Here is a 27,670-nt window from a genome sequence, read left to right on the forward strand (position 1 = left end):
CGCAGGAAGAACGTAGAAGTAGGGAAAGTAGGCGAGCGCATCGTACGTGCACGGGTCCGTCGGTCCGTCTGCGGAAGAAGCAAAGGCAGTAATAATAAAGAAAAAACGCACGCAGTCGGTCGCGCGTGTACTGCCCATCCGTACGGGGGCCACACAGTTTGTTATCACCAGCGAAGGAGAGCGAGCGCTTTGTTCTGCATCGCATCGGCTGGTGGTGCTGCGGTACAAGTGCGGGTTTGCAGCTCCGTTTGTGTGCCGTTGATAGAATTTCACAAGAGCGCTGCGAGACAGATTCGACTCATTCCGCCGATCATCGCGACCGTGCGAGGAACGACGAGCCGCTCGGAGCGTTTAGCGTAATTGCATTTGTTAGGCCACAGTTTTTCGCCCAAATTTTCCTTCCACTCCCCCTGTTGCAAAGGGAGGAAAGTTTGCAAACCCGCAGGGGGGTAATTCTGCAGCGCAAACGTTTGTGCTGCAGCAAAACACGGCCTCGGAAAAGTCATCTCGTCACCGAGTGTGTGTGTGTGTGTGTGTGCTAAAAATACGTTCCCTTTCTTCCACCTCACCAAAAAAAAACCTTGTGTGTGAGAGTTTTTTTTTGGCTTTCATTGCGCGTACATTTTCCACCCCCGTGAAAGCCGCCTATGACGGACGGACGCTTTTCCTTCCAATCGTTGCATCCGCCGCACGAAACAAGCCTAACACTACCATCACCATTAAAACGTTTGCAAATCGCAAATCGGTCAAAGGAGGAGAAAGAAGGGAAAAAAACCAGGCCAAAGAAAGTCACACACAACGCTGGTTGAGTGAGCGGAAAAGCTGGGCCAGATTCCGGCGACTCCTCCCGCGGACGAGACGAGATTGGCGAACGAAATCAAACACTTTTGTAGGTGCCATTGTGTGTGTGTGTGTTTGTGTGCAGATTTTCCACACATTTGGAAACGCGTCCAGCGGCGGTGCCAGCAACACATAGGAGGCGGTGGTGGGAAAACTGTTTGATATCGCGCGTCAGAAGCAAAGGGGTTGTTTGGCATCAAACGACGCGTCTTTTGAAGCACCGAGGCGACGTGGAAATTAATCTTGTGTGTGTGTGTGTATTTTTAATATTTTATTTCCTTCGTTCGTTCTCTACAGTCTTCATTCTCGTCTAAACTCACGTGTGTTATCAGTGTTTCCGGGAGCTTGAACCCGAGTGTATGTGAATAAGCTGGAACAAGAAAAAAACGAAACAAAATCAACGCCCTGTGCTACGTAATCTTGTAGTTTTGAACGCAATACAAAACCCCGCCGTATAATAGTGTGTGTGTGTGTTTTTGTGGCCAGATCCCGATGTTCACAGCCTCCCAACAGCCACACAAAGGCCGATAGAGTGTGTCGTCAAGCAACCCGTGTCAAGGCGGCCTCCGTGACTCCACTCTCCTCGTTGATGGACAAGCGACCGTCAGCGAGCCGAACAAAGTAGTCGCTGGTGTGTTCACTTGTTGTGAAGACAGCGAAACCCCATCTGCAAGCGCTCTCCAGAAGCCATGTCTATTTTCATCCGGCAAACTGCACCAAGCTGCTAGAAAAAGATAATTTACCCGTGATCGAAAATAGTTGAATCTATCCGCCTCCCCCCATCCGGTAGGCGGAAACCGAGCAGACGATGCAAATGCGCGGGGCCAACGACGCTCTTGCCACGGTGCAGCATCCCTTCCCGCAGCAGCAGCAGCAGCAGCAGCAGCAACGCAACCCGTGCGGCTCGAGACAACTGCAGCGGACGGAGCCCGGAACCGGTGCGATGGTGTAATAGAGTCGCGTATCTTCCCCGAAAAAGCGAGAAGCAACCACGGGAACTCCGAAAAGGGGAGTGAGTAACATTTAATAAGACACAGAAAAAAGACGCCAGCCAAGCTCACACACACACACCAGAAAGAAGGAACAGGCAGGAAGGAGGGACACAGACAGATCCCAACGATGGATTGGATTATCAACGATGAGCTCGGGCTGACGGTGGGCCATCTGGTGGGCTGGACGTCGGCCTCGTTCATGGTCGTCGGCGGCGTCCTGCCGTACATCCCCCAGTACCGGCAGATCAAGCAGACGCAGGACCCGGAAGGCTTCTCGCTGCACGTCTGCCTTGCCCTGCTGGTGGCCAACACGCTGCGAATACTTTTCTGGTAAGTGTCGGCCGGCTCGCACCCAACTCGCTGCCGTTTGATCCCTTTTTCTTAGTGGCAAATTTTAGGAAATGGTGTACTCGGAACTGGGGGCCATCTCGCGCCCAAAAATTCGCCGGATGATATAAAAGCGGATACTGAAGCACGTTCATCCATCCGCCGTGGTGCAAGGATTAGCGTGCGGACAGGGAGCGTAAAATATTCTCAAAAACATTCCAATCGATCGCGCCAGCGGAAGGGGAAGGGGAGTAGTAGGGAGGAAGTAATATTTCTCCTACCTTTTGCAAGGACATTTTCCGTAGGGCCATTTTTATCCGCCCGGCGATGAGAATGTCTGTGACCTTTCCGTGCGAGACCGTATCATCTAGCCCGAGTCCAGCCCGTTTTTGCTGTTTTGTATAGAAATTAGGCAAAAAGGTAGCATTCTTCTGATTCTTGGAAGAGAGAAACAAAACCAAAAAAACGACCCGGATGTCCGGTCCCGGGCACAAGGCACTTGGTTGTAGTTGTAGAATTCGATTAGGTTAAACGAAATGTGAAAGCTGAGAAGCCTGAAAACATTAAATCAGATAACAATCACCCAATGTAGTGTGGGGGCCGGGGCAAAAAACGGCATTCACAATTTCTTCGCCTGCTCTATCGTCTTCTAACGCGAGGCCTTGGATTCTGGCTGACCCAGGGCAGGACGGCGGGTCTTATCGGTAGCAGTGACCGAGCCCCAAGGCAAGGGCATTAGATGATGGAATGGTAGCGCTTATTTTTTTTGGGTGCCGGTACTTTGTGGCGATTGTGGTAAGCGATTCGACTGTTTATCGCTTGAGTTAATGCGTGAATAAGTGGAGTGAAAATCACCATACTGTACTGTTAAAAAGGCAGTCGCAGTATGGAATTTTATTTTTAGAGGGTTTTCTAAACGGTGAATCATTCGAAAGGATGACAAAACTGTGTTGAATCAGAATGGCAACAGTCTTCTGTTGTATTGGCGTAACAAAGAGCATTGTGTTTGATGTTTTTGCAAGGTTCACAAAGCCCATTTGAACTGGAAATCATTCAATTTCATTGTTTAGAAGAGATCGAGAGGGAAAAAATGACTCAATTCATAATTCAATACAATAAGATTGCTTTTTTTAAGTGTCAAAAAAATGTTTTAATTTACAAGTTTGGCTAGTAAATGCATAAATTGTAGTAGCATTACTTATACCCGAGTTCCACAAAATTATGCTTACTCACACACTTATCGCACTACCTATTCCGATGGGCACTCGATTGCAAAAGCCCCACACCTCGCGATAAATGGCCCCGCGCTGAACGAACGGATAACGGTGGGTGTGGTAGGATGGTGGGAGGCACTGGTGCGATAAGATAAGCGCACGCAAAAACTAGCGCAACTCTAGCCACCGGCCGCCGACCGGCGATGTTGATAGAGCAGCGAAGTAGAAAATATATGAAACATTTCCTTCCGCAAATCTCTCTCTCTAGTCCCCATTTTTGGAGTGGGCGGATGAAATGCATGCAAAAGAAAATACTCATTAGTCTCTTTGCACTCCTCTCCTTGATAGTAGACGATCGTCACCCAGCACAGTAGTTAGATATACACGCAAAGGTGTTTGGCGCGCGCGGTACGAGGTGTTAAAACAAATGGAAACAAACGCAATAGCAAGCGCAATTGCGCGCACATCAACATCCAATCCGCATTGGACGCAAATTACGACCCCTTTGGGGCGGGGGAGGGGAGTGTGTGTGGGAGTGCACCTCGCTGTCGGTGTGCGATGTAAGTGCGGATGCGGATGCCTCCGCGGGAAGATGCAAATAATGGGTGGTTGGTAGTGGCTGCAACGTGCAAAACGTGCGAGCGAGAACCATTTGCATACCGGCGGGCCCCGGTATGGTTGGTATGGTTTGAACAGAGAGTGTGGCCCCGCGACCGGACGGAAGGGGCGCTTCGATTGTTGGCAAAAGTTGGGCCGATAACCTGGCGATCGATGCGCGTGCGACCGCGTAGAGTGAATGACGTTAATAACGAGCGAATCGTTTTCGTAGGAGAGAAACTGGGGAGCTTTTTTGATGAAACAAGTTCCAGCGAAGGAAATAGTTTAAAATCAGTTCTATCTCAATATTAATTTAAAATTACTATTTTCTAAGTTTTATATCTATAATTGAACAGAATGAACATGTTTGTTTTCGGATAGATGTGGAATTAGGAAAACTAAAATTCGGACAACTTTTTTTGTAATGCGTAAGCAAATTTTATTATGAAATGGAAATTACAACTTTCAAATTGAAACCGATGAGCTGCATTACGTTGAATATTTAATTTTTTTCTGATTAAAATTTTATATTATAACAATCTTCGTATTTTTTTTAATATTTTTTATGCATTGAAAATAACCATCGGCAAATAATTGGGAAAGTGTAAGTGCAATTTTCATGACGAGAATTTTTCGTCACGGAAGTGCAACGTTTAGTCAAGAATGTTGAATAAGTTTTCACAAAATAAAGTTTTTTATTTGAGCTCAACGGGGCAAAATGGACACTCGCTATTTAAGCATTATTTCACGGCTAAGATAATTTCCAAGGCTCAAAATGTATCAATTGAAGTGTTCTATGACCAGCATGCAAGTTTTATAACCCGTAATTAACAAAAAAACCAATAAAAACACTTAATAAGATTTAGTAGCATATTGATGTAATTTTTACTTCTTAGAAAAGCTTTAAGTGATGTCCAAGAGATGCGTGGAAGTTGTACATGTTATATTGTTAAAAATATGATAATTCTATACAATTTGTCTCAAGAATGCAAGGCAATTGAATGCGTATTTTTATTAATATAACAAAAATATTTAAAAAAAATCATGTAGGGCAAAATGGCCACTCATGTTTAGGGCAAAATGGGCAGATGTTTTTGACATGTTGCGCTCGGTGTTGTATACGTCCGCACAATCATGCTTACAGCAACAGCTTGAAAATATTCGATTTTGTCGATTGATACGTGTAAAAAGTGTTTTAATTTTAATAATGCATTTTTGAAAAAAAAACGGGCTTTTCTGAACAACAAAACAATCGAGAGAAAGAGAAAACATTGAACGAAACATGTGTAAAAGCTTTGGCCATTGCCAAAGCGCTGTTGCTGTGGCTCGTATTGCCCCAGTGTTTTAACGTTTTACGTTTTATTTATATATGCTCATTTTTTGCCCCGCGTATTGTATTGTATTGTTTATTGTATTTAAGTGATTGGCCAAACAAGCGGCCTTATCACTGAATTAAAACTAGAACTCACATAACTAACACAAAGAGCAGGTTAAACGCAGTGTACAATGTCAAGACAGATCAACAGAATCTTGTAGGTTGGTGCTCGTCAAATAACATGTAACGCTGATTAAATTTACGGGCTGATTAATTAAATTAAATTAATTAATTAAATCCCGTAAAACATAAACTTTTATTTTACACCTTACACTTTTCTATATATTCAAGTTATTTTCACGCTATATTGCAATTTTAATCCATAAGTTCAGGTATATAATAATGTACGAATAATTTTGTTTTGTGGCAATTTCAAAGGAATATTCATTGAACAGCCTAACATGCCCATTTTGCCCCACTTTCCCCTATTTGTGAACATCGATTGAAAGTGCAAACCCAGAATTACAGGCGGTCCCCGAGATACACGGTTAATGGCGACCGAAAACGGCCGCAAAATACCGCGTAACTCGAATTTCTGCGTATGTCGAATCTCGTGATTTCCAGCTAAAATATCGCTAATTTTCGTGTAATTTTGCAAGTAGGAGGTGGTTTTAGCCACTTTATGAATTATTTGATATGGTGCTGACTGAATATAACAGTTTTAAACCATTCGAAATTGTTTTTAACATTCGATCAAAACGGAAATTATTGGCAATTTACAATTGATGTGTCAAATCAGTACAATTTGCTCAAAGAATTGTCAAATTTAGAAAACCGCGTATCTCTGAATCCGCGTATAAGAGGTACCGTGTATCTCGGGGACCGCCTGTATTTTTTTGTACCCCAAACATGCAATGTTACTTAAATTAATGATTATATTTTTACAGTGTGTTGTTTAATCATTTAATCAAAATGTTTGTTTTAGAAATACATTATACTATAAAAAATTGTTTTTGAATTATATATTTTGCAATTTTTTTTAAATTGATTATTTATGATGTATGAATCTTCAGTTTGGATGGAAACAAGAATTTAATTGTTAATTGCTCATGCTACTACCAAACTAGTAATTGCTTTGATTGCCTTTTTTAATTATATTTAAACTTTTCCAATAACTTTTCATTTTTAACTGACGATTCTTTGTGTTTTTTTTTGTTTAAAAATGATTATTTAAAACTCTAAAACTAAAACAATGATCCCTTCATTGGAACGTTTTTGCTTTCAATCTATCTCTTCTCTTTCTCTCCTTAACTGCTCCGATATTAGTTCCGGCAGAACAAAATAACCCTTTTAATTGCACTGACAAATCACTGACGTTGATGATAACCCGTAATGAATTGCATCAACTGCTAGCAGCAGCACCTTCTCCCTCCCCCGTGCTTATTGCATTTGCGGATATAATATTTCCACGATAGCGCATTTTCCCAGCACGGCAACAGCTGATCGAATTTTTGCCACCGCCAAATGCGCATAGGCGTAGAGGAGGTAAACGAGTTTGGCCAAATCGATAATACTAAAACACACACACATACATATATCCATCCATGCCCACAGGCGTCCCGGATGGGTTTGATTTTTGATCGCGCTTCCCTTCGCGAGTCTGGCCTCGAATAGCAATGAGGTGCCCAGAGAGCCAAACTCAACTCAACTCCCCGTTTTGTCGTCCAAAGATCCGACATGGTGAATAGTTGATTTTTTGGACGTGCTGGATACGTGATAAAATGTGCAAAGAGGCAGAGCTGGTATCGGTTTGGTGTATTTATGCACACTAGAAGAATAAGGAAAGTCAGACAGAGGTTCTTGATTCGTTGTAGGTTTTGGAAAACACTTCTCCAGCACTGGAGGCATAACGACCGTACAGATTTGCAAAGCCCGAGCGAGCACTGCATAGCACGTGCTAGTGCGTGAATGTCTAATGTGCTACCGGATGGGCCTATGCTAATACCTTTCCCTCCAAGTTTCCCTTGGCAGTTCTGTTTTGTTAGAGCTTCTTGGTCGGTTGTTGTGGTTGTGCAAAACTCGAACATTCCTCCTTCTATTTTATTGCTTCTTCCTCCTCCCGTGGTTTAGTTTTCTACAAGTCACTCGTAGTCTTTCTTTAATATGTATTGATTTCTTTTTGCCTATTCTTGGTCACTACTACCTTGTGTGACCTTCCTGGGCCGTCAAACGTTGGTGAGTTACCTGAAAGTTTGCAACGTTGTTGTTCCGGCAGAAGCGTTATGGATGAGCGAAACCCGCACCTTCGGCTGGTACCTTTCAAGGTGCCTGTGCCAATGACGGGGTAAACTTTGTGTCCCTTTTTTCCAGTTGAGCAGGTCGGGAATGGGCACGTTTTGCGCTTTGCAGAACGTACTTCTACACTAATGGCATTAGAAGTTGGGCTGTGGGATTGTTTGAGGTCGAACGGGTTTACACACCAGAGTATCGTTTCGGGTCGGGAAAAAGTGCTCTACCTTTGGCAAGTTTAAGTGATTTTCTCAAAAACCATTTGTGTGTGAGTATGTAACAGCTACTAGTTGAATTTTTCGCAGATATCACCATTGATGATATTCATCAAATATGTTATAACAACAACTGCATTGAGCATTGAAGCATTGAAAGAAGCTGCTAAAGGGAACTTCACAGATGCCAATTAGGAAAGAAAATCGCTTTTTTTGTTGGTGTAACGTGTCGTCTTCTAACTCAACGTATGCCCGAGGACGTTGCGTGTGTTAATTGAAAAGATCAATATATGTTCAAGTGTTATTTCTTTCCCTTTACCCACGGCGATTGTAGCTGACAGGTGATAAGAAGTAACGTACGCACAGGGAATAGAAGATAATGTTTGCCAGTTACTTTATCGCCCGGTAATTGTACCCATATCGTTAGGGAAAAGGTTGATTGTTGGCGTGTTTGTTGGATTTATCATTTATGTTGTCACCAGTAATATTTAAGTTAACACATGTTTCGACACTCATAATTTTGACAGTGAGATATAGAAAGCTCTTGAACACTTATATGTTTCTCCGATGTGCCAGGTGTTTGTACAGCTTTACCTATAATCGATATAAACTTCCATTGGAGATGAAGCAGCAATGCTCACATTGTTTTGCGCTATTGCAGCAGCTCCAGCTGGTGTCGTTTGATAAGAAATTCTATTCCCTATTCCTATCGAGTTTGCTGGAAGATTACCCCCTTCAACCGGGAGAACAATGACCTGCACTATCGGTTCAAAACTGCACGTTCTCTACGTCCCGATCGGTCGAACGAGTGTGGGACTATAAGGTGGGTTGAGACTGTACACACAACCTTTACTAGGCAACTTCTAGTCAAACCAGTTTTCGTGATCTCATCAACCGTCTCTTGCATGCGGCAGAATTCATGGTCAGAGTCAAGACGACTGTGATGAACTCTTACGTGATGGCAACCCGCACCCGTAAGTCTCCTTTTAAAGTCGTGAGCATTATTGTGTTAGTTTTTCTTCAACATTTCCTTACATCGTTCCCAACCAGCTGTTGCCAGCATCGTAGCGTCGCAGCTGCAGTTGTCATAATTAACGCAAACTCCTGCTAGTTGTGCTGACGGGAGCTTACGACACGATGCAATAATTGGCAGGCATCTCGATAGCGAAGTTGTCCAAAGTTCGGTCGCACTCGTGTAGCTGCCAGCGCAACTGGGTGTGTTAAAAGACCTAATGGTTGTTTGTGCACATAAATTTCAGCTTCTAATTAAGCTATCGCATTGGTTGCTCTATTCTGACTGCTGTAACGGTTGCAGTTGCCGGGGTGTGTTCCGTGGTAGTAGAATTACTAGCACGTCGGTGGACGACAAGCTTGACATGGAATCAAATCTGCTTTGGAATGATTGAAGATGTATTAATCGTGTGAAAAGCAAACGATGCGATAAATTGGGACAGAGGAGCAAACAAAAGTACACAAACTGCTTGTTGTTCAAAAGTAATGTGTCGTTAATTCTAGTGTTGCAGAGACCTTTGACCTTGTCCACTGTTATAGGCTACATCTCTCAGCTGTAATATCCCAACACATCTCACAGCCTATTCGTCAAGATCAACCAATTGATCGTTTTATTTGGCTGTATCAGAATGTTGAAGGTTATTCTAAAAACTTATGCTTCATAGTTGATGATGATATGTTACACCTCTTACCGCAATACAGGTTTGAGGAGGACGGAAGTATATTGAAAATAACATTACTCTTATGGTTTGTGCAATTGGTGATTGTTTTCGATATTCTTCTGCGGAATCCACCGGGTCACTGGACACACCTCCAAAACAACTATCATAAATGGTTCCATCAAGGAAAAACGGGTATAACTCCACCGAATAAAATTGTAATCCCTACCATCCTCTACAAGGCTCGCCAAACTCCAACTAATGAATCTGGTGTACCACTTATCAGGACACAACTGCGAGATACATATGTATAGTTCCACTGGTACCAACAAGGGATTCCAGGGTACTGGTTCGAAGCAGGAGAACCTAATGAATCTTTTATAGTTGCACAATTTTGAAGCTCAAGTTATCAGGTTAAAAATTAAGAATTAACAACCTATGTTCTCAGAGTAATAATATGTGGGTTTTAATAAATAAACCTAGAACCAATAATTCTATCAATTCTATTTTTAAAAATATTGCAAACCATGTGTTTTTTTTATAAATTACTACCCAAAATTCATCGAATATCTGAGAACTGTTTAATTTGATCTTTTATCAGATGACTCTATTTCTTTTAACGTGCGTCATTTTATCAAACACCACAAGATTTGAATCAACAAATCGTAGATATTTTATTCTAGTTTTATAATATTTTAATATTTTTGCTGACCGATGATTCGTTGTTTCAAAACATAAACTATTTTTTACTATATATTCTATTTTGTTATTTTGATACGTACTTTTGCGCCGATAAACATAGATTAAATATCTTCAAATTGATGATTCAGGCGTAAATGCAATTTGCAATACCAAAACATCACACAAATAGTGTTTGTAGAATGTTATTTATATTTACCTTTGCCCCGCCCGGTCGCAAATAGAAATCAATGCATTCAAATTAGGATAATTGTTTACACATTTATGGTAAACAGTGGATATCATTTTGAAAACAACATCGTGTACTGCTCAGTTTGCAATAATGTATGGCAGGCAAAATGTGCACTCTTGATCGTTCCATTTCTGGCTAAAAAAAAATTCTAAACCAGTCCGATGACGCCAAGTTCATTAGTGATTTACATAGTATCGCCTTAAATTGAATTTACCCACTGCCGAGAGACCGCTCGGTAAGTAAATTTAATTTCAGTTCCAAACCGCACATACTCACTGCCCTCCTCCTCCTCCCGACGTCGACGTGCGAGACATGTCAAGGGAGGCTGGCTGGTGCAAATTGGAAAAAAATGGAACCCGACACTCGACAGCATCACACAGCTGCTGACCACCATCGTTCAGCACCGGGGTCACTCTGAATCCCTTCGCTAGCGTGCCCCGAATGCAGCCAACGCAATTTGTCGTTTAGATGATTTGTGTATTACGGAAAAGCGGAGGGGTTTGAATAAAACAAAAAAAAAAGCAACGAATGCAAACCACCCCCAAACAGTTTATTGGAGCGTGTGCTACAGTTTAGCGTCAGCATGAAGAGGATGTCGATGGACGCTGTTGGGGAGGTTAGCAGCCCAACGTTTACAGGCGGACACGATGCACGAGCAAGCACGAGATGCATAAAGTGGCCAGTAGACTGAACAGATGAACCAATTAGAAGCTGTTGCATCGGCGTGCTGCTGGGAGAGTTGGAAAGTGTTGGTGGAAAGGTTTCGTGACTTGGAAAGACGGACGGAGTGTGGTATCACGAGTTACTACAGTCAGTTCAGTACACGTCGGGTGCCAATTACAGGTGACACGAGTTGACATTTGCCGAAATGTACGAAATACGGAGGAATCTGGTTTGAGACAACTTCCGCTATTAGAATGCTGTAGGATCTGCCGAAGTTGCGGGGTTGGCTAAAATGGAGGACTTTCTGTATCGCTGGTTCGGTTGATGAGTTAATACCGGTAAAGTCGAATAACACGTGTAAACTTTTTCCCACCGTCCGCCAGCAAATTCCTTAATTTCCGTTTTCGCATAACACGTGTCATAGGAATACGTTTCTGTTGAGTGGGCGTATAAATACTTTTTCCCATTCATTTGCCCGCTGCGGCGGCCGCTGTTTAGATACTAGCTGATAGGCATACCTCTGTCTCATCGTCGGGTGAGTTCTTCCAAGCTCATAAATCGTTCAAAACAGTCTTACTTATCATGGGAGATATATCACTCCAAGTCAAACCGTGGAGACTAACAGGGGGGCCCTATTGTACTCGCAGCGGGTGCAGGTGTCCGTCTCAAACGATAATATTACTATCACTCATCCCTCCTTAACCACACCTTGAACGTAAATCCTTCACAAAAAACAGTACACGTCTTATTTTATTATTCATTATCTCCCTGTTGGGTCGTCTAGATTGCGCTAGGCATGCTTGAATTCTTACAATTTCTCTGAACTCAGCCACACTGTTCAGAAGCGGGGGCACTATTGCAGCAAAACTCTCGGCCCCCGGGAACCGTTTAAGAATGATTAACTCCGTTTGCTTTTATGGCTGCTTGATATGATAATAGCTCCTAACGTTGTTAATAAAACCGGCCTGAGTCGTCCCGGTGCGCGCATGTTGTGCTCGCTTTGAAGTTCTGCGAAATTCTAATGAAATTTTCAAATTGAATCGAATCGTTTTTTATCGCTGGGATGGATGGATTGGTGGTTGCAAAATTGAGCAATCTATACCGTCGCTGCTTCGTGTGTGTATGTGTGGGGAACTGGGTATGAATCACTGGAATGTGTGTATGCGTGTTGGTGTGTTTATGATTCAGAAGCGTAAATCGTCTATTTTGGTAAAGAAGATATCGTTCGTGCGAAATCAGCACCTGTTGCATCGAATGATGAAGATGATGATGACTGGTTACGATTTATACAACGTGACTGAGATGTGCGAATGAAAGATGTCGATTCGTATGTATGAATTATTAATTCGTATTCAGCCCCATTGAAGGGTTGGGATATCGTCATAATTTTGCTGTTGTCCTAACATTAGGAAAACACGTTTGATTTCAGAATGAAAAATCGATTTCAAAGTGTGTGGTATTGTATCTTTAACAGGCAGCGAATGTTGATCCAATATCAGACATCAATATCAATCTTTTGGAAACAAACAATCTAAAACCAACCACATTGCACATCAACTAGCATACAAAACTGAGTGTAATCCTCTTTGCTCCTTCTCTAGACTCTAGACTTACGTATGGTTCTTGTTTGCATCCAGCTAGATACTGCCAACTCTGTCATCATGCACATATTGCTCCACAGATTGTGTTATAACCCTGCCAAACACAAGTTTGCGAGAAAAAAAAACCATTTGGCTTCAGCACGTAGGTTGCCCGATGCCCCACAAACTGGCAATATTCACCCTGTTACACCCAGCGCGTGACATTGACCGCGAATCAACAACTTGTTTTCGAGTGCGTGCATTCGTACTTGCTGCTGCTGCATCTCGTTTAGTACGCCGTGTGGCACGTCTAGGAGGAATCCTTACATATCATTACTGCCTGGCAAAGGGTGTAGTATGCCTGTCTATCGACTTGCTTGTACGCGTTCGTCTTGGTACGCTTCTATTCTCCAGTCGCTTGGTTTGAACAAGCGGGGCTTATGATAATCCACTCTAACACTACCAGGCGCATGGAGACGGCAGCTGAAGGGAAGGGATGGATATGTCACGGAATTAAATCATAAAAACATAACATGGCCTTCCAGTAATTCAGCTCAATTGGATAACAGGAGCACCTCATTTAAGAATGCTGCCCGAGAGACGATGCTCGCTCATCGTGTGCTTGACGCTTTTTTTCTACTCCTCCTTGGGGCAGTTTAGAACTGGAAACGACTGGTGGTCGATAAAGTGGATGCTAAAGTGGATATAAGGCCAAGGAGGGGGAAATATTGTGAGATCAGGAAATAGTAGGAGACAGGGTAAAGTTTTCGTTTGGAGCTGGTAGAAGTTCATCTGGAATATCTTCATCTAGATTTTGAGGAAACTTTTGATCGGCTTAAACTGTCAAGTGGCGAGAGCAAGGGAGAGGATGTGAAATTCAAATAGGCTTATTTCTAATGAACTTTCTTGACAGTTTGGTGAACTGGCTGGTAGGTGGCTTTATTGAAATTATCGGCACTTGTTCTTTCTGGCTGGAATTATTCCCAGTGGAAGTTATCTCCTGAATGTTTGAATAACTTGTGCCTACCACAGTGCTGATAAAGTCTGGGTGATGAACTTGACCTACAAAGAAATTGGAAGAAGAAACCAAACCCTGAACTCCATATTCCATATTTCGTCGGCAGACACAACAATCTGTGTGATGTGGTTTGGTTTTGTCACCTCCCACAGGAATAAATTGTTACTACTCCGTATAATCTTGCTCGTAAAATGACAAACAAGAAGGAAGCAAAATACACGAGGGGCAAAACCTGAAGCACGCGCTCGCTCGTTCACTATATCTTCGGATGACCTCTGACCAGCTTATCGTCTAGTCACAGTCGTCATCCTCCTCCTCTCACAGGCGCTGATTTGCTCAAGTCATCAAGATTTATTATTGATTGTTTGCTCAACCTCGAATGAGCACGCCTGTCCGTTTGTGCAGGCCACGGCCTCGTCGTTGTCACTGATAAGCGCTTACAAACAGACCCTTTCTTGCGGGGATTTGGGAGGATCCGTTCAGCACCACCAGCTGCTGGCGGTCGGTCGTACAGCTGATTGCAGGCGCATTATGGCGGGCGTGCGTGTTTGCCTCACGGGCGCTAGTATAGCTATTTGTTGGGGTAGCTTCTGGAAGCATATCTACGTGATGAATTTATTTCCACTCACTGTACCATTACAAATTGCACTACTATTGGTGCGTTGAATCATATTTAGCTGTAAATCAACCGTAAATAGAGGTTTTTAATGATTTATCTATTTGTTAGTTTACATTAATTTATGTTAGTCATATAAACTTCACAGTCACGTCGCAGTTCTACTAGAATTCACTAACACCAATTTAGTTTCCAATTATTGTTCAGTGTTTGCATTCGAAATTCTGAGTCATTTAAGCGTCAATGTTTTAATCATAGAAGAAGAAAAAACATTATTCTTGAGCTATATTTGCATTAATCCAGTAATATATTTGAGCTCAAATATTTACTTATAAAACAACAACTTTGTTTCATAGTTTAAATTCGTATGATAAATCCCTATAAACTTCCCTCTAATGATTTGTAGGGAATATTCCCAGTGCAAATAAGTGTTTTTGCACGGCCAATAATTATGTATTTACATCTATTTACACTATTAATCGAATGAGCTATGGGCCATTTTGCCTAGTTTACTCAAAGCAATCTAAACAACAAGATTCATTTATCTAATAACTTACTTCGTGTTTGGATAAACATGTTACTTTTCGCTAGAACATCAAATTATGATGCAACTCTCTTCATTTTAAGGATTGAAAAGTTGGTATTCACACAGCATCATTGATACGATTATGAACTTCCTCGGTCGTGCAATGTATGTATACACGAGGTTCACCCGTCACACTCCCATCAGCACTTCATCAGAATGTGTGCACTTTGGTACCGTTCTTGAGTTCATCGATCCAACAAATTTAAGGCAAAAGCGTAAAGCGCCTCACCTACATACACTACACTTCGACCGCTTTAGTGTAGACTCTCTCTTAGGTACTATAGTTCGAGCGTTGCACGACCCATTCCTGCTCCATATCAAAACTGTAAGCTATTAAGAATGTTTATGAAATGTGAATGTAAACAGTTGGAAAGCGAATCTATTGATCTCAGCATTTGGCAAAGGGTCGTAAACATTGAAACTTCACAGCCAACACTTTTCGCATTAAAGTCAGCAGGTATAGCAGTTGGTAAACAATATTTATTGTCGGTTATTGCAATGAACTAGCACTAAATTCAAAGTGAAATCAATATCACATCCTTTTCACGTGTGACTTAAAATGGTGCTTTGTACAGCAATCACGTCGTTAAGACTATTTTAAAATCATAGTATAAAGTATTGCTTGAATTGCATCAACATTGTAATGTATTCTACAATGAGGCCGGCAGAATGATCTCACATGACAAGGCGCTTGAAAAAAAAACGCTTGTATCGGGAGACCGTAGTGTGGGGTAGGTGGAAAATCGATATAAATAACTCAGCTAAAAATCAACCAAAACCAATATGGAGCAAAGCAAACACAAGTCGTCCAAGAAAAACAAGGTTAGAATTCACAGTTCACCAGTGTGACCAAAAGTGTCTAGCATCCTTTGCGAAGCGATACACCATTGCAGGTGTATCATCATCGCCGTGGCCAAAATAAAAGTACAGCAGAGTAGTATATATGTGTGTGTCACTAAGAAAACCTGCACCTGCCTCGGTACTAGAGAAAAAAAAATAAACGGAAGCAAAAGTATGTGCAAAATGTACGAAGTGTTTTCAGTGTTTGACTTCTACTTTGCAGTGAATTTTCATCCTCCCACAGCAATGGACCCCTGGTGAGGTCAGCGGAGATGACGATGATATCCACCCCGACGCGCCGTACCTTTGCGTTGTGTTTGGCCGCGCCTGCACGATCTAAAAATAAAACATCTGCAAATCATAATCGTATGGACTTGTGGATGGGATGGCTGGTCTTGTTGCCGCCAGAACCAAGCGACAGGAGAGTCATTAAATTTGCGCTCCGTTTCGGTTACCGGCAGCGGGCAAGATTCCCCCATCTAGAGAATGCACTTTGTTTGTTTGACCTGGGCGCAAGTGGTGAATGTGCTGAAAATGGGATTGAAATTGAATCGCCCGCTGCTGTGCCGACCGGGCGTATTGTTAGCTGTCAAATTAGTAACTTTGATTGTGCGGACGTTGCAAATTTTCTGTCTATCAATGTAACTAGCATTAATGCATTTTGTATGTACGGGCAAAGTAAGATGCAGATGCATTTCGAACGTAGTTTTGCTCGAGTGAAAGACAATGCATTGTTTAGCAAAATGCACTTTTGCTGCATGATGACCTACATATTGTTTGACATCCACACGTGGTTGAGGAAAAAATGTGCGAAACTTACTTAATCGCTGTTTTATAATTCAGCCCTATTCTCTCTTGTCAATAAGGTTGCTATTTTAAACTCGCTAATTGACAAGTTTTGTTTATTAAAACATCAAATTGATGCTATTTACCCAAATGTTACACTGTTTTCTGGGTCAGTTTCTACTGTGAACGGGATTATTCATCAATTGATCTTGCAAGATTTTAATAATGTTGTTCACATTGAAAACTGAGTCGGAAACAGTGTATGCATCATGATTTATTCAATTTAATACATATATGATTTCACTAGAGTGATTCATCACAAATAAAGAATCAACATTTGAATTTATTCCATAGGATTGCTAAATATTTACAATGCGATAAATGGTCGGAAAACACACGACTCATGTTACCGGGATTTATGAATCTGTGAATTCTAATTGCGTTAATCATCATCTTTCACGTCCCTCCTGAATAAAAAAAGCATGAACTTTCTTTTAATTTGACTTTATTACTTGTATCGTTTATACTATTTATAAATTTTGGTTTCTATCTGTTGTAGCTTTCAAAATTCATGAATTGTAAGATAATTTGGACGTTTGGACGTATAATTTAGGAATTATAAGCTATGGAGTGGAAGTTATTCTAGGTCAATGGAATATGGAGACAATAAGGAACCCCTAACCAGGGAATAAAAAATTAGAGAAGTATTCAAAATTATTATAATTTGCCAATTTGCCCTCAAAATACCAAAGAATGTTCAACCAATTTCGCTTGGTTAGGCCAAATGTGGTTCGATTTATATCCGGTATGTCCTCCCAGAGCAAAGACTAGCTGTCTGTAGCATCTAGGTCGATCGGAAATATAAATCAGAATTCAGCTGAATCAGAATATAAACACATTTATTTAAAACCATTGATAACACCCACACAAGTGGAAATCCCTTTATTTTATTTTAAGTCAATTACATTAATTCTTTCACCAAAACAATCCTAACAGCGCCCACATTGATTGATAACTAATCATGTGTTTTCTTTTTCTCACACCCAGGTTTTCCAGCCGCTACGAGCTGCCGCTGCTGGTGCAGAGCGTGGTGATGAACCTAACCATGTTCCTGATGATACACCTGTGCGTGAAGGTGCGCCGGAACAATGCGATCATGCGTATGCGGGAGCGCGTCTTTTCAGGTCAGTAGTGCAGAGCGATTGTTCGATGCATCGTCGTCGCACCTTCTTCTGCCGCCGCATCGCCGCAAGGGCACTTCGAATGCAGGCAACAATGCTTCTGGTTTTACTACTCCCCCCCTTTCAACCCTCCGTTTTCAACTCGTATGGATAGTTCCGACTCCTTTCCGCTTGGTTCCGTTCCGCATTCCACGGCGTGTGCTGCGATGGCGGCGGCCGGGGGTGGTTTTGCGTTTCAAGGTGGGCTTTGCGCTTCACCCGGCACACCATTACATGCAACCGTGTGCACACATCGTGCCCTATATCGCGGCATTAAAGACTCTACCCACTGCGATCCCTGACGAGCGCAGGAGCTTAGCGTTCACCATCATCGTCGTCGTCGTCGTCCGTTCCGGTGGAAAACCTTGCTAGAAAAGGCAAAGCGCATAGCGCACACTAACCGGCACACGTACGGGCGCGCTTTAGAAGTCGTTCCATATTTCATTCGGGTGTAGATTCGGCTGGAGAACAGCTTTAGGGTCGAGAACGGGTTTCAATTCGAAAGCACTCGTTTGTATCGTCGTCCTTCCCACTCCCGTCAAGGTTCCAGGTTGCAGGTCGCTGTAGGAAGTATACAGTAGCACATTTGCATCAGCCAGCATAATTCTGCGCTGCTTTGGGCTGCACAGAAACGCGTTCGTATGGAAATGCGAAAACGAGTCCTAGCAGAGGAGAATGAGGGGAGAGTTTGCCATATTTTCTACGTTTTCGTTTCTGGGCTACACTTACCTCCCAAGCGCGATAAAGTTTGTTTTTCACGATCAGTGCAGGCGTGGTTCATGTAGAACATTTTCAATTCGATTTAACGAGATTACTGGTGCCGTTTTTTTTTCTTCTTTTCTCAAATTGGAGCTAAAATTGTTGTTCTATCCCATCGTCAGTGCCGCAAGCAAATTGCGTTGCAGGGAAGATTTACCATGCTATCATCTCCAAACGATATCTATCTCCGCCTAGGATAACAACCGGCTGCACCACTCAACAAATACCCTCAAGTGGCACAGCCAATCCATCCCCGGTTGCCTTCAATAGGTGCTTGAGAGGATAGCGGAGAGCTGGAAGCTTGTTGTGCACACTCGCACGCTGCACAATTTATCTAGCCATCCGTCAGCACGCACTTACTCTGCGCAAAAATCTCATCAATCAGCGCTTTTGTTTAGCTTCGTTTGGCTTCACCGTTTTATCGCTCGACCACTTTGTTAGGAGGAGTAGTATTCGCTTTTACTTGAAAAAATGCCAGCAGTTCGCATTTCCGAAGTGTGTGTTCTCAGCATTCCCGGCCACAATCTGCCTCCTCTTGGCGAGGGGCACTTGACTCTTTTGTGCCATTTCTCCTTTTCGGTCCTTTTTTCTATCGCAAACAATCGTTAGTGTGCGCGCGAATGGGGGCCGACCGCGCAAAAGTGTTCTCAAATCGATGATATAAATTTTTTACTACCCTCTCCTCCCTCGCTCCCTACCTCGCATTGCATTACCACCACGAACACCAACGCCGTGCACAGAGGCGACAGGAGCGGACGGGATCGTGACCGAGGCACAGCACGGCAAGAACGGGGACGGTTACGTGCTTAACATTCGCCGACCGTCAAGCACCAATCTCACGGCGGCGGGCAGCGCCAACGCAACCGCCACGACAACGGTCACGGCCAATGCCAACAACACCACCAGCATCGGTATCGGATCGGCCCTGGTAACGCAACCACCGTCGGGCGTTGGTGGCGGACATCATCCGGGCACGCTGAAGAAATCACGATCGCGCCACTACATTCTGGGTACGTCCGAGAGAAAAAAGGAGAGGGTGGAAAGCATGGTACCATCAAAACAAAAACAAAACAAAAAACATACCACGGCTTGTTGTTATTTGTCCCTGCGCTCTCATTTCGACGTGTGTAAATCATCCCCACATGACGTGTGCACATCATTCCTTTCACATCAACTCTAACCGTACGACAGTAGATACAACTAATAACATTCGCTTCATCTCCCACTGGCTAATCATCCATCCGTTCACGAAAAGGATATCTATATGCTGGCCCGGCACACACGTGTTCTATGTCGATAATGTTTGGAGAGGAAAATGACGATGTTCAGTTCAGTTCGGTAGCGCACGTGTTACTGGACTGCTGTACACGCCATCCCGGTTTTTGCTTATAAATCATAGAATTAATACTAATGACTTCATCACAACCCTTTCACCAAACAATTTTGTCGTGTTTTGTTATGTGTCCTTGAACGTTTGTACGCCTTTAATCTAAAATACTTTTTTTTAATTTTAGAACTCATATTCACATGTTATTTGTGTGTGCGGTGTGTTGAAACCACGAAAAAGCTAGCTGACGAGCCGGCTGTTGTGGTGAGATTCCACGACCCCCAAAAACGAAACGAAGAAAAGGAAAATTAACTCCTAACGGCTGTTCCATCAATCTATCCGTCCTTGAGTTCGAGCACCCTCAAACCCGTAGTAGCATAGACTCGGAAGCTTTCAGTTTCTTTGGGCTGTGTTCGCCACCAATACGGTGCCAAAGATTACCAAAAGATTTCCAATCAACTTGCTGCTACCTCCGTTGCCTTATCCTTACACACAGACACACACCGACCACCTTCGCTAGGAATGTTCCGCCCTAGCGCACGACGTCACGTCAAGAGGTGTGACTTGGCAACAGGACTCGAGCGCGGAGGGAGCGATTGTTGAAAAGAATGCTCCAAATCGAGTTGCTTTCACTAATTTAAGTGTTTTCGGGCGGCTCTCAAGGACGTGGAATAGTCAGTTAGCACGAGATATCCTGCCTTTTCGGAAGCTTTCTATTCTTATACCGGGTGACCTTCCACACGTAACGATGGGTCCTTTTACATCGCACACGCACACACACAAGCAAGCATCGGTTTCCCCGCGGGGGTTGCGGTGTAGAGCACTGTTTGACGCATTTTTGCGTTGCGTGTACAATGGGAATATTAATTCTCGGCGGACCGACCACCATACCGTCGGGCATATTTAGACTTGTGGAGCGTGTGCACACTAACCCGGGTCCCGGGTGCGTTTGTGTGTGTGTGTGGGTCGAAGAAGCTTTTGGTCGAATTCTTGCAAAAGCGAAAAAAATAAAAGAAACTATAATCAACAAATATAAATTGACGTCAACAAACGCAAGTACGTGCTTTTGTGCTAAAAATATACGAGAGCGAGTTGAACGGGGAAGAGTAGTGGTTATCGTACCAACAACACTCACCAAAATTGTTCTCCCCCCGAGCTCGGGAAGCCAATTCAATGCATTCGCTTCGTCTAACATGTTGATTAATTATCGTTTCTAGTTTCCCAGCTGCCCGGTTAGCGACGGCATTTGGATGGGTGTTGTTGGCTCTCCCTGGCAACAAGGCTCACGTACACCGCCCCTTCGGTACGATGTAGTTTCCAGACGAGAGATTATTTAATTACGCTTTATTCACACTGTTCTGCGTTCTGTTAACTTCCATCCCTACCGCTCACGGGCGAGGGGGAATTCCCGCCATCCCAAAAGCTTCCAGGGTAGATGGATGTACAGGTTGAAGGTCATGATGAACTTTTCACGGGTACGTGCTGCTCCGGTTTGCTCGGGGATGATATTTATTGCTTCACACACGTGCACATGCATCCGCTTACCTTTAAAGGTGTGAAGTGTGCAACCTTTAAAACGCGTGCATCCCGTGGCTATTAAAGCTATGGCCCGTGGCCTGTGGCCGCATCATCCTTTTCCATCGCTGCTGGCAACTGTCCAAGGCTGCAGGGCTGTGCGAGCTTTACAAACCCACCGGCTAGGATCTGCTGCTTCTGCTGCGGGGGTAGTTAGAATACGTGGTTTGTAAAAGAGCTTAAAACTTTGCCTGGTCTCATCACGGTCGCTCGCTAGTCCAGCTCGAACGCAGCTCAAAGCTTACCGAAAGAAATAGCTCGTTTTAATATTTGCGTAGCCATGGGACGACCTGAAATCGCACCATAATCAGGTTGACATTCGCCCGTCCGTGTGAATGATATTTGCTGACATTTCGGAACCGAAGAAGTCATCCGTGTCCTCGGTCGCTATTTCAGGGCTTTTTTTTTGCTCTACCTCGCTACGTTTATGTCCTGCCGGCCGGGAGCAGCTGGCACATAAATATCAAAGAGTTATGTACCTGGTTTTGTTTTGCTTTCCCCCCCGATGGGCGGGTGGTAATGCTGCTAAAGCGTTTCTATTTTTCGCCTTTCCTGTGCCACGGACATAATTTCGGTCGGTATGGAAAATGTCGCGTAGGAACGCTCTCCAACGAAATAATCACCTACTGGTATTATTAGCATACAGTGTGTTTGTGTGTGTTTTAACTCCCTTTGGCTCAGAACTTTTCGAACCACAAACAGTTTCGAGACTAAAACACATTCGAACGGTCCAACGAAAGCCGAAGAACTGTGGGCAGGTTGGCGTAAATTTATTATCCAGCAAGGTACACAACCTTCCGCTTCCCCCCCGCATTAACAGCCCTGTGTCGTAAGACGTACGCCAGTGCCCATGAGCCAGCGTGTGCGCGCCATTTTCTTGCAGGCGATTTCTTGAACAATCAACAGCAGCTACTAGCTCCTCACGGGGAAGCATTTCACTATGCAGCAAAGAAACAACACAAACCCCTTTTCATGCACTAAGTGAATATCAACAGTTTGAATAGTGTAGTGTGCTGGTTTGTGTGGCCAACGGCGCCCGCTTCTTGCCGGTGTAAGGCGCAACCTTTTCTCCATGAAAGCGAGTCTTCATCGCACTGCTGGCTGAAGGGTGTAGAACCTTTGCCAGCTTTCACTGCGTGTGGATATGGTCATCCGATGGAAGGCTGTGCGGGCTGTGCAACAACGTATTTCTGTATGGGTGAGCCGGTGGGAATAAATAGAAGCCTTATTTGTTTTTTTTTTGTTTCAAACGTTTTCTAAGGCTTTGTGCAATGTAAAGAGGACACACAGAGAGACAGACGCTACCATACATAAATTCACCATAGAATTTAGAAAACAGCTTTTCCCCGTGCCGCTGTGTTGGGCTGTTTGTTCTCTTAGTTGCTTCGCAACAAAGTCACGACCTAACAGCAATGTAGTGGCATCGGGCTTTGTTGCTGGGGGATGAGGGTTCGAGATAAGCGGAAGCACAATGGTTACCACTATACACAGCCGGTTTATTGTGTTGTTGTTGAAGGAGCAAGTATGTATGAATGGCGTGGTTCGAGTATTGCGCAATTTAAAAAAAAAACACAAATAGGAGAAAGCTGCAAAGTTGTAACAGTTGTGTTTTTCACCCTAAATTGGACTGATTTTTTATTCAACACTAACTGATTGGCTTTTTTCTGGAGTCTATAGTGGGGAATGTCAGTTGTACGGAGAGTGTCACAGATGTGATTTAGTCTGGCAAGTAGCCAACCGGAATGTCCGGAAATGTCATGTCCGTGATGAAAGGAAAAACTTGGATCCACTCTTTCCCGTAAAAGGTCAACACAGGCGAAACGGATCCTTGGATCCGTTTATTTGGTTTGTTTTATTGTAAAAATAGTAATTTTGGAACATTTTGCCTCGTTACAACACTAGCGCTACAAACTTTTTCAACGAGTTTTATACAACAAGTTCACAATAATCGAAAAATACTACCCATGACGCTAGTTCAGTCTCTAGTGAAGTACGCTGTGGAGTGTACGCACGACCCTGATCCGACTCTGGTTATTGTTAGTCCGATTCCGACCACAGCAAAATCGGAACCTCTAGTTCCGCCCGGGTTCGGAGTTGGAGGCATCGGAGTCCGGAGTTGGAGGCATCGGAGTCCGGAGTTGTAGTCGTCCGAAGTCAGAAACATCCAATTTTGGAATCGGCCGGAGTCATCTAGAGTCGCCTGAAGTCATAATCATACTGAAGTCGGAGTCGCCTGCTGTCTCAGGCCCGAACACTTCTTGATCTCGGCCGACTCCGAGTATAGTTTACTCCGGACGATTCCAACCTCGGATGACTCCGACTCCGACTCCGAAGGACTTCGATTCCAGATGACTCCGGAAGATTTTGGATAATGCTGGTCAATGATATGAACAATGCCATTAAACGCCATTAGTCCTTAACGGGTTTTTTTTGGAAACAAATCACACATTGTTGTACTCAAAGTTGAGTCTCATTTTGATCAACCATCCTAGGAAGCAGGTATTACTCATGACAGATTCATAGGGTAAACTTCAACCCAAAGGACGCTCAAAACTCATATCCAACATAAATAGTTGCCATGGACATGTGTGCCAAATATGCTCGAAAAAGGATTAGATAAACTTGTTCTTTATTGAGGAAACCAAAACATGAACTGGTTGCAGTTTCCCTTACCACTCCATTGCATTAGCAGTAAAAGGTCACTGTTTTCCTATAAAATGAGGATCGATATGTAGCTACTGCACCCGCAACACTCCCTTCCCAAGACTTCAAGGCACCAATCGTCCAATGAAGGACGAGCTAAAGTAATCGAAAACCATACATCCTTTTTCGGTGAGGGAGAGCGGGCGAAGAAGTCGTCAAACGGACCGGAACAATGTGTCCCGAACAATGAAACGGATGTGGTAACCTTCGAAAAAAGAAACAAAAAAACTCCCATCAACTTTGCCCGCAACAACTCTCCGGTACAAATCGGGAGCACGTAAAAGGTCGCGGAAAAGCTTCCCGAACTCTTCGTAGAAAATGTGTGTGTGTGTGTGTGTGTGTATGTTTTTTTGTTTATGTTACAATGTTTTGCCGGTAGTATACGGTGCAGCCGGAAATTTCAATCCATCCGCTGAGACAACAAAACTTGCCTTGAATCGATTTTCAATAAAGTTAAGCTCTAATGTCGTAAATATCGTAGCAACTCGTTGCTGCGTTGGCACACTGAGCAAAAGGATCTCTCCTCGCGCATTGTGCGCATTTCCGTCTGGGCGCGGCAAAGTAAATCATTATTTGAATTTGTTTTGCTAATCCGCGCCTACGGAAGTATGAAGCTTTTGCCGCGTGGGAACAGTCACGCTACGGTGCCTTTCAATAGAGCGCGATGGATAAGCGTTTGTGCTTGCGTCGCTCAGTGCTTCAATCAAAGTCATCCCTTTACAGCTCGACAGGTTGCCGAACAACAGCAACGCGCTTTAACGATGTCCGCCTGTTGTTGGGTGGTTGTGCATTTCGCTGCTTCTGTCTTGCCGCCTCAACCCCGTTGGTGGAGCAAAGCTTTTTAGCTGAGGGATTATTCACCGACCACGTCAATCAGCGGTTCGGATCGTTTGACATAGTAGAAGCAAAAACACACAGGAAGTGGAGCTTTTCGCGCTACAACAGGCACTGGCTGCTGCCCTAAAACCGAAATCCGTTGCGTGTGGGTTTTATTGAATTGATGTGGTTTTAGTGTGTGGGGCTCGGCCCGGAGTGGTGAAGGATTTCGTTTACAACCGAAAACTGCCACCACCAGCAGAACAGATAAACGAACTCTGGTGGGTGTGTGTGTGCCTGCTGCTTACCGTCATCAATCAAGCGTTCGTTTAATGATGTCACCAGCAGCACCATGGTGTCCTGTTGATAGCAAGCAGCGGAAAGTCTCGATCCAAATGATGAGCCGAGAATGGGGATCGAAACGAGAACCAAAACCCCCCGCAGACAAAATGGTCATCGCCGTCGTAAGGCCTTAATGCGTTCCACTTTCCTATTCGCCGGCATAAAACATATTGACAGGTTGATAAAATTAATAGTGGAGTTGGATTTGGGATTGGCCCAAACAGGGAAAACAGCTACAAAAGTCAATCCCATTTGCCAAGCTTTATTGGACAGCAAGGAAAAGGACAGTGTGGGTTTTGCGAGAAGCGTTCCCTGAGGTTATCAGCCAAGGCCAGACTGTCGGATTGTGGGGTGCAGTAGGGATAGAGCCGTGTCACCTTCTCACTTGGATTGCAATTTTATGATCTTCTTAGCGATCAGGTCCGATTAGCAATGGTAGATTGAAATTCCAAGCTTTATGTCGCTTTGCTGTGGGAGCGTTATTTATAGATTGTGAATCTTTTCCTCCAATCCATTGGATTGGAATTAGTTTCGCCTGTTGAGAACGATGGTCCTCAACGAGTGTGTCTGTTGCATCGTGTTCGGTTTGTCCCACGTGTTGTCAGTTTTCTTGTCCAGTGAGTTTTGAAACAGAGTAAAAAAAAGAGCTTTACTGTGTATCAGAAACAGAAAACGGCACGTGGCACGTGTTTAAAATAAACGCTTTCAATGTTAGAGAAGAGAAAAGTCCCTTAAGTTCTATATTTTGCTTCACTTCAGATGCCTCAGAGCTTCTAGCCTTTCCTACCCCATACGACACCGGCAAACTCACTCAGCAAACTCGCCGTAAAATAGAGCACGAAACCGGCAGCCCAGGGAGTGGTCGTCGTTTCAGGATATCCTTTTGTTGCCCGTAAAGGTAACGCAGTAACGGCCACACCTGCAAGTTGCTACAAGCGTATGATCCTACACGATGGCAGTAAAATTATGACCGATGGTTTTCGTTCGCCAAACGGGGCAAAAAGCACTTGTCGCAGAAAAATAATCTCATTTACACCCAGGCAGCACCTTCCATCCCCCCAGACCGTAACACAGTGCCTTTCCCTTGCGTTTCAGTAAACGAAAAAGAGAGGAAAAAATCGACCACATTCCGTTCGTTGACGACGTGCTTTTGCTGTGATTAAACATTAGCTACACCCTCTTGGTGTCAGTTGTAAAAAAAACAGAAAAAAGATTGACCGGCGCGTGCCCATCCTTGGGAAATGGATTTTATTTTTAACAATTTGCATGTTTGGCTTCATTATGCTAACCAAAACTGTTCGATGGTATGGCCAGCGTGTGTGTGTGTGTATGTGTGCGTCTTCAATCATTTTAAGTATAGTTTATGATTACCTTAACGATTTAGCTTAATACGTTTTGCAAGGATCATATTCTAACTCTGTACATTCTACTTCGTTTCCATTCCCTGTTGTGTTGCGAAAGAGCAATAAAAAAAAACTTCATCTGTGTCCTGTTCGTCCCCCTTCATGAACCACCAGATACCATTTGTGCGAGCTAGACTAGATACTAGAACTGTACATTGGCTTTATAGACTGTATTAACACATTTAATTTATATGTTTATCTTTTTCTTCCTCGAATAATCATCCAATGGAACAGATTTCGATTCGCGCTACTTCTGGCAGTGGACGGACTTCCAGTCGTACGTCGACTTTATGCTCCTCGTGTGGGCCATCGGCGCTGCCATTACCTATTTGATGCTTTCCGTTACCTGGTTCATGGAAACGATTGGCTTCCTGGCCGTCTTCACCGAGGCAATGTTGGGTAAGTAGAGAGCGCCCGCGTGCAGTCTAGACATTTTCCCAATGATTTCATCTATCTTTTTTTTTACTCTGCTGCCCACCGGCAGGCCTTCCACAGTTTGTAAGGAACTATAAAAATAAGTCCACCCATGGGATGAGCATCTGCATGGTGATCATGTGGACCGCTGGTGATATGTTTAAGACTGGTTACTTTGTTTTAAGACACGCGCCGACCCAATTCTGGATCTGCGGCACGCTGCAGGTAAGCATTGTGTGCAATTTTGTTCGGATTTAGCTTCGGATACAAATTTCAGCAGTTAACACGTGTGTTGCCTTTTCCTTTCCATCTCTCCAGGTCAGCCTGGATCTCGCCATCCTGCTGCAGGTCTACCTTTATCGTAAGAATCCCGCGCCACGCAATGCGCACCGTGGCGATTAGCAGTTTGCCCCCCAAAGTATAACTATTCAAGGCAACGTGAACAACAACAACAGCAGCAAGAACAGCATCCATTCGCACCGTAATCATTCGTCAATTCGTAGCGCCTGCGGTAGGGCGACGATCGATCCGTCCGCCCAGCCGCCACTCCCCGGGAACGGCTGCAGTGCGCTGCTCGCCGCCTCGCCCGATTCGCACGACACGGCGCCGATGCTTCCCGGCCGGCGGGACGT

The 27,670-nt window shown here is 43.9% G+C and overlaps 1 protein-coding gene across 11 annotated transcripts; it reads left to right on the forward strand.

The window, feature by feature from the left end:
- On the forward strand, positions 1 to 27,447 carry LOC121595465 (solute carrier family 66 member 2). Of its 11 annotated transcripts, none has more exons than XM_041919476.1 (7): positions 1 to 88; positions 1,138 to 2,162; positions 17,527 to 17,663; positions 19,199 to 19,468; positions 26,859 to 27,023; positions 27,109 to 27,263; positions 27,357 to 27,447. In XM_041919476.1, exons 2-7 carry the CDS (start codon positions 1,960 to 1,962, stop codon positions 27,438 to 27,440), a joined length of 1,014 nt encoding a protein of 337 aa, XP_041775410.1. In that variant the 5' UTR covers positions 1 to 88; positions 1,138 to 1,959; the 3' UTR covers positions 27,441 to 27,447. The 11 variants fall into 11 exon arrangements, 10 of the variants coding, with proteins under 10 accessions (XP_041775410.1, XP_041775415.1, XP_041775414.1 ...); XM_041919481.1 differs by having other exon boundaries at positions 1 to 18; XM_041919480.1 differs by having other exon boundaries at positions 24 to 42.
- The last annotated feature ends 223 nt before the right edge of the window (positions 27,448 to 27,670 follow it).

This window comes from Anopheles merus, chromosome 3R, assembly GCF_017562075.2.
Source record: "Anopheles merus strain MAF chromosome 3R, AmerM5.1, whole genome shotgun sequence".
NCBI classification, from domain to species: Eukaryota; Metazoa; Arthropoda; class Insecta; order Diptera; family Culicidae; genus Anopheles; species Anopheles merus.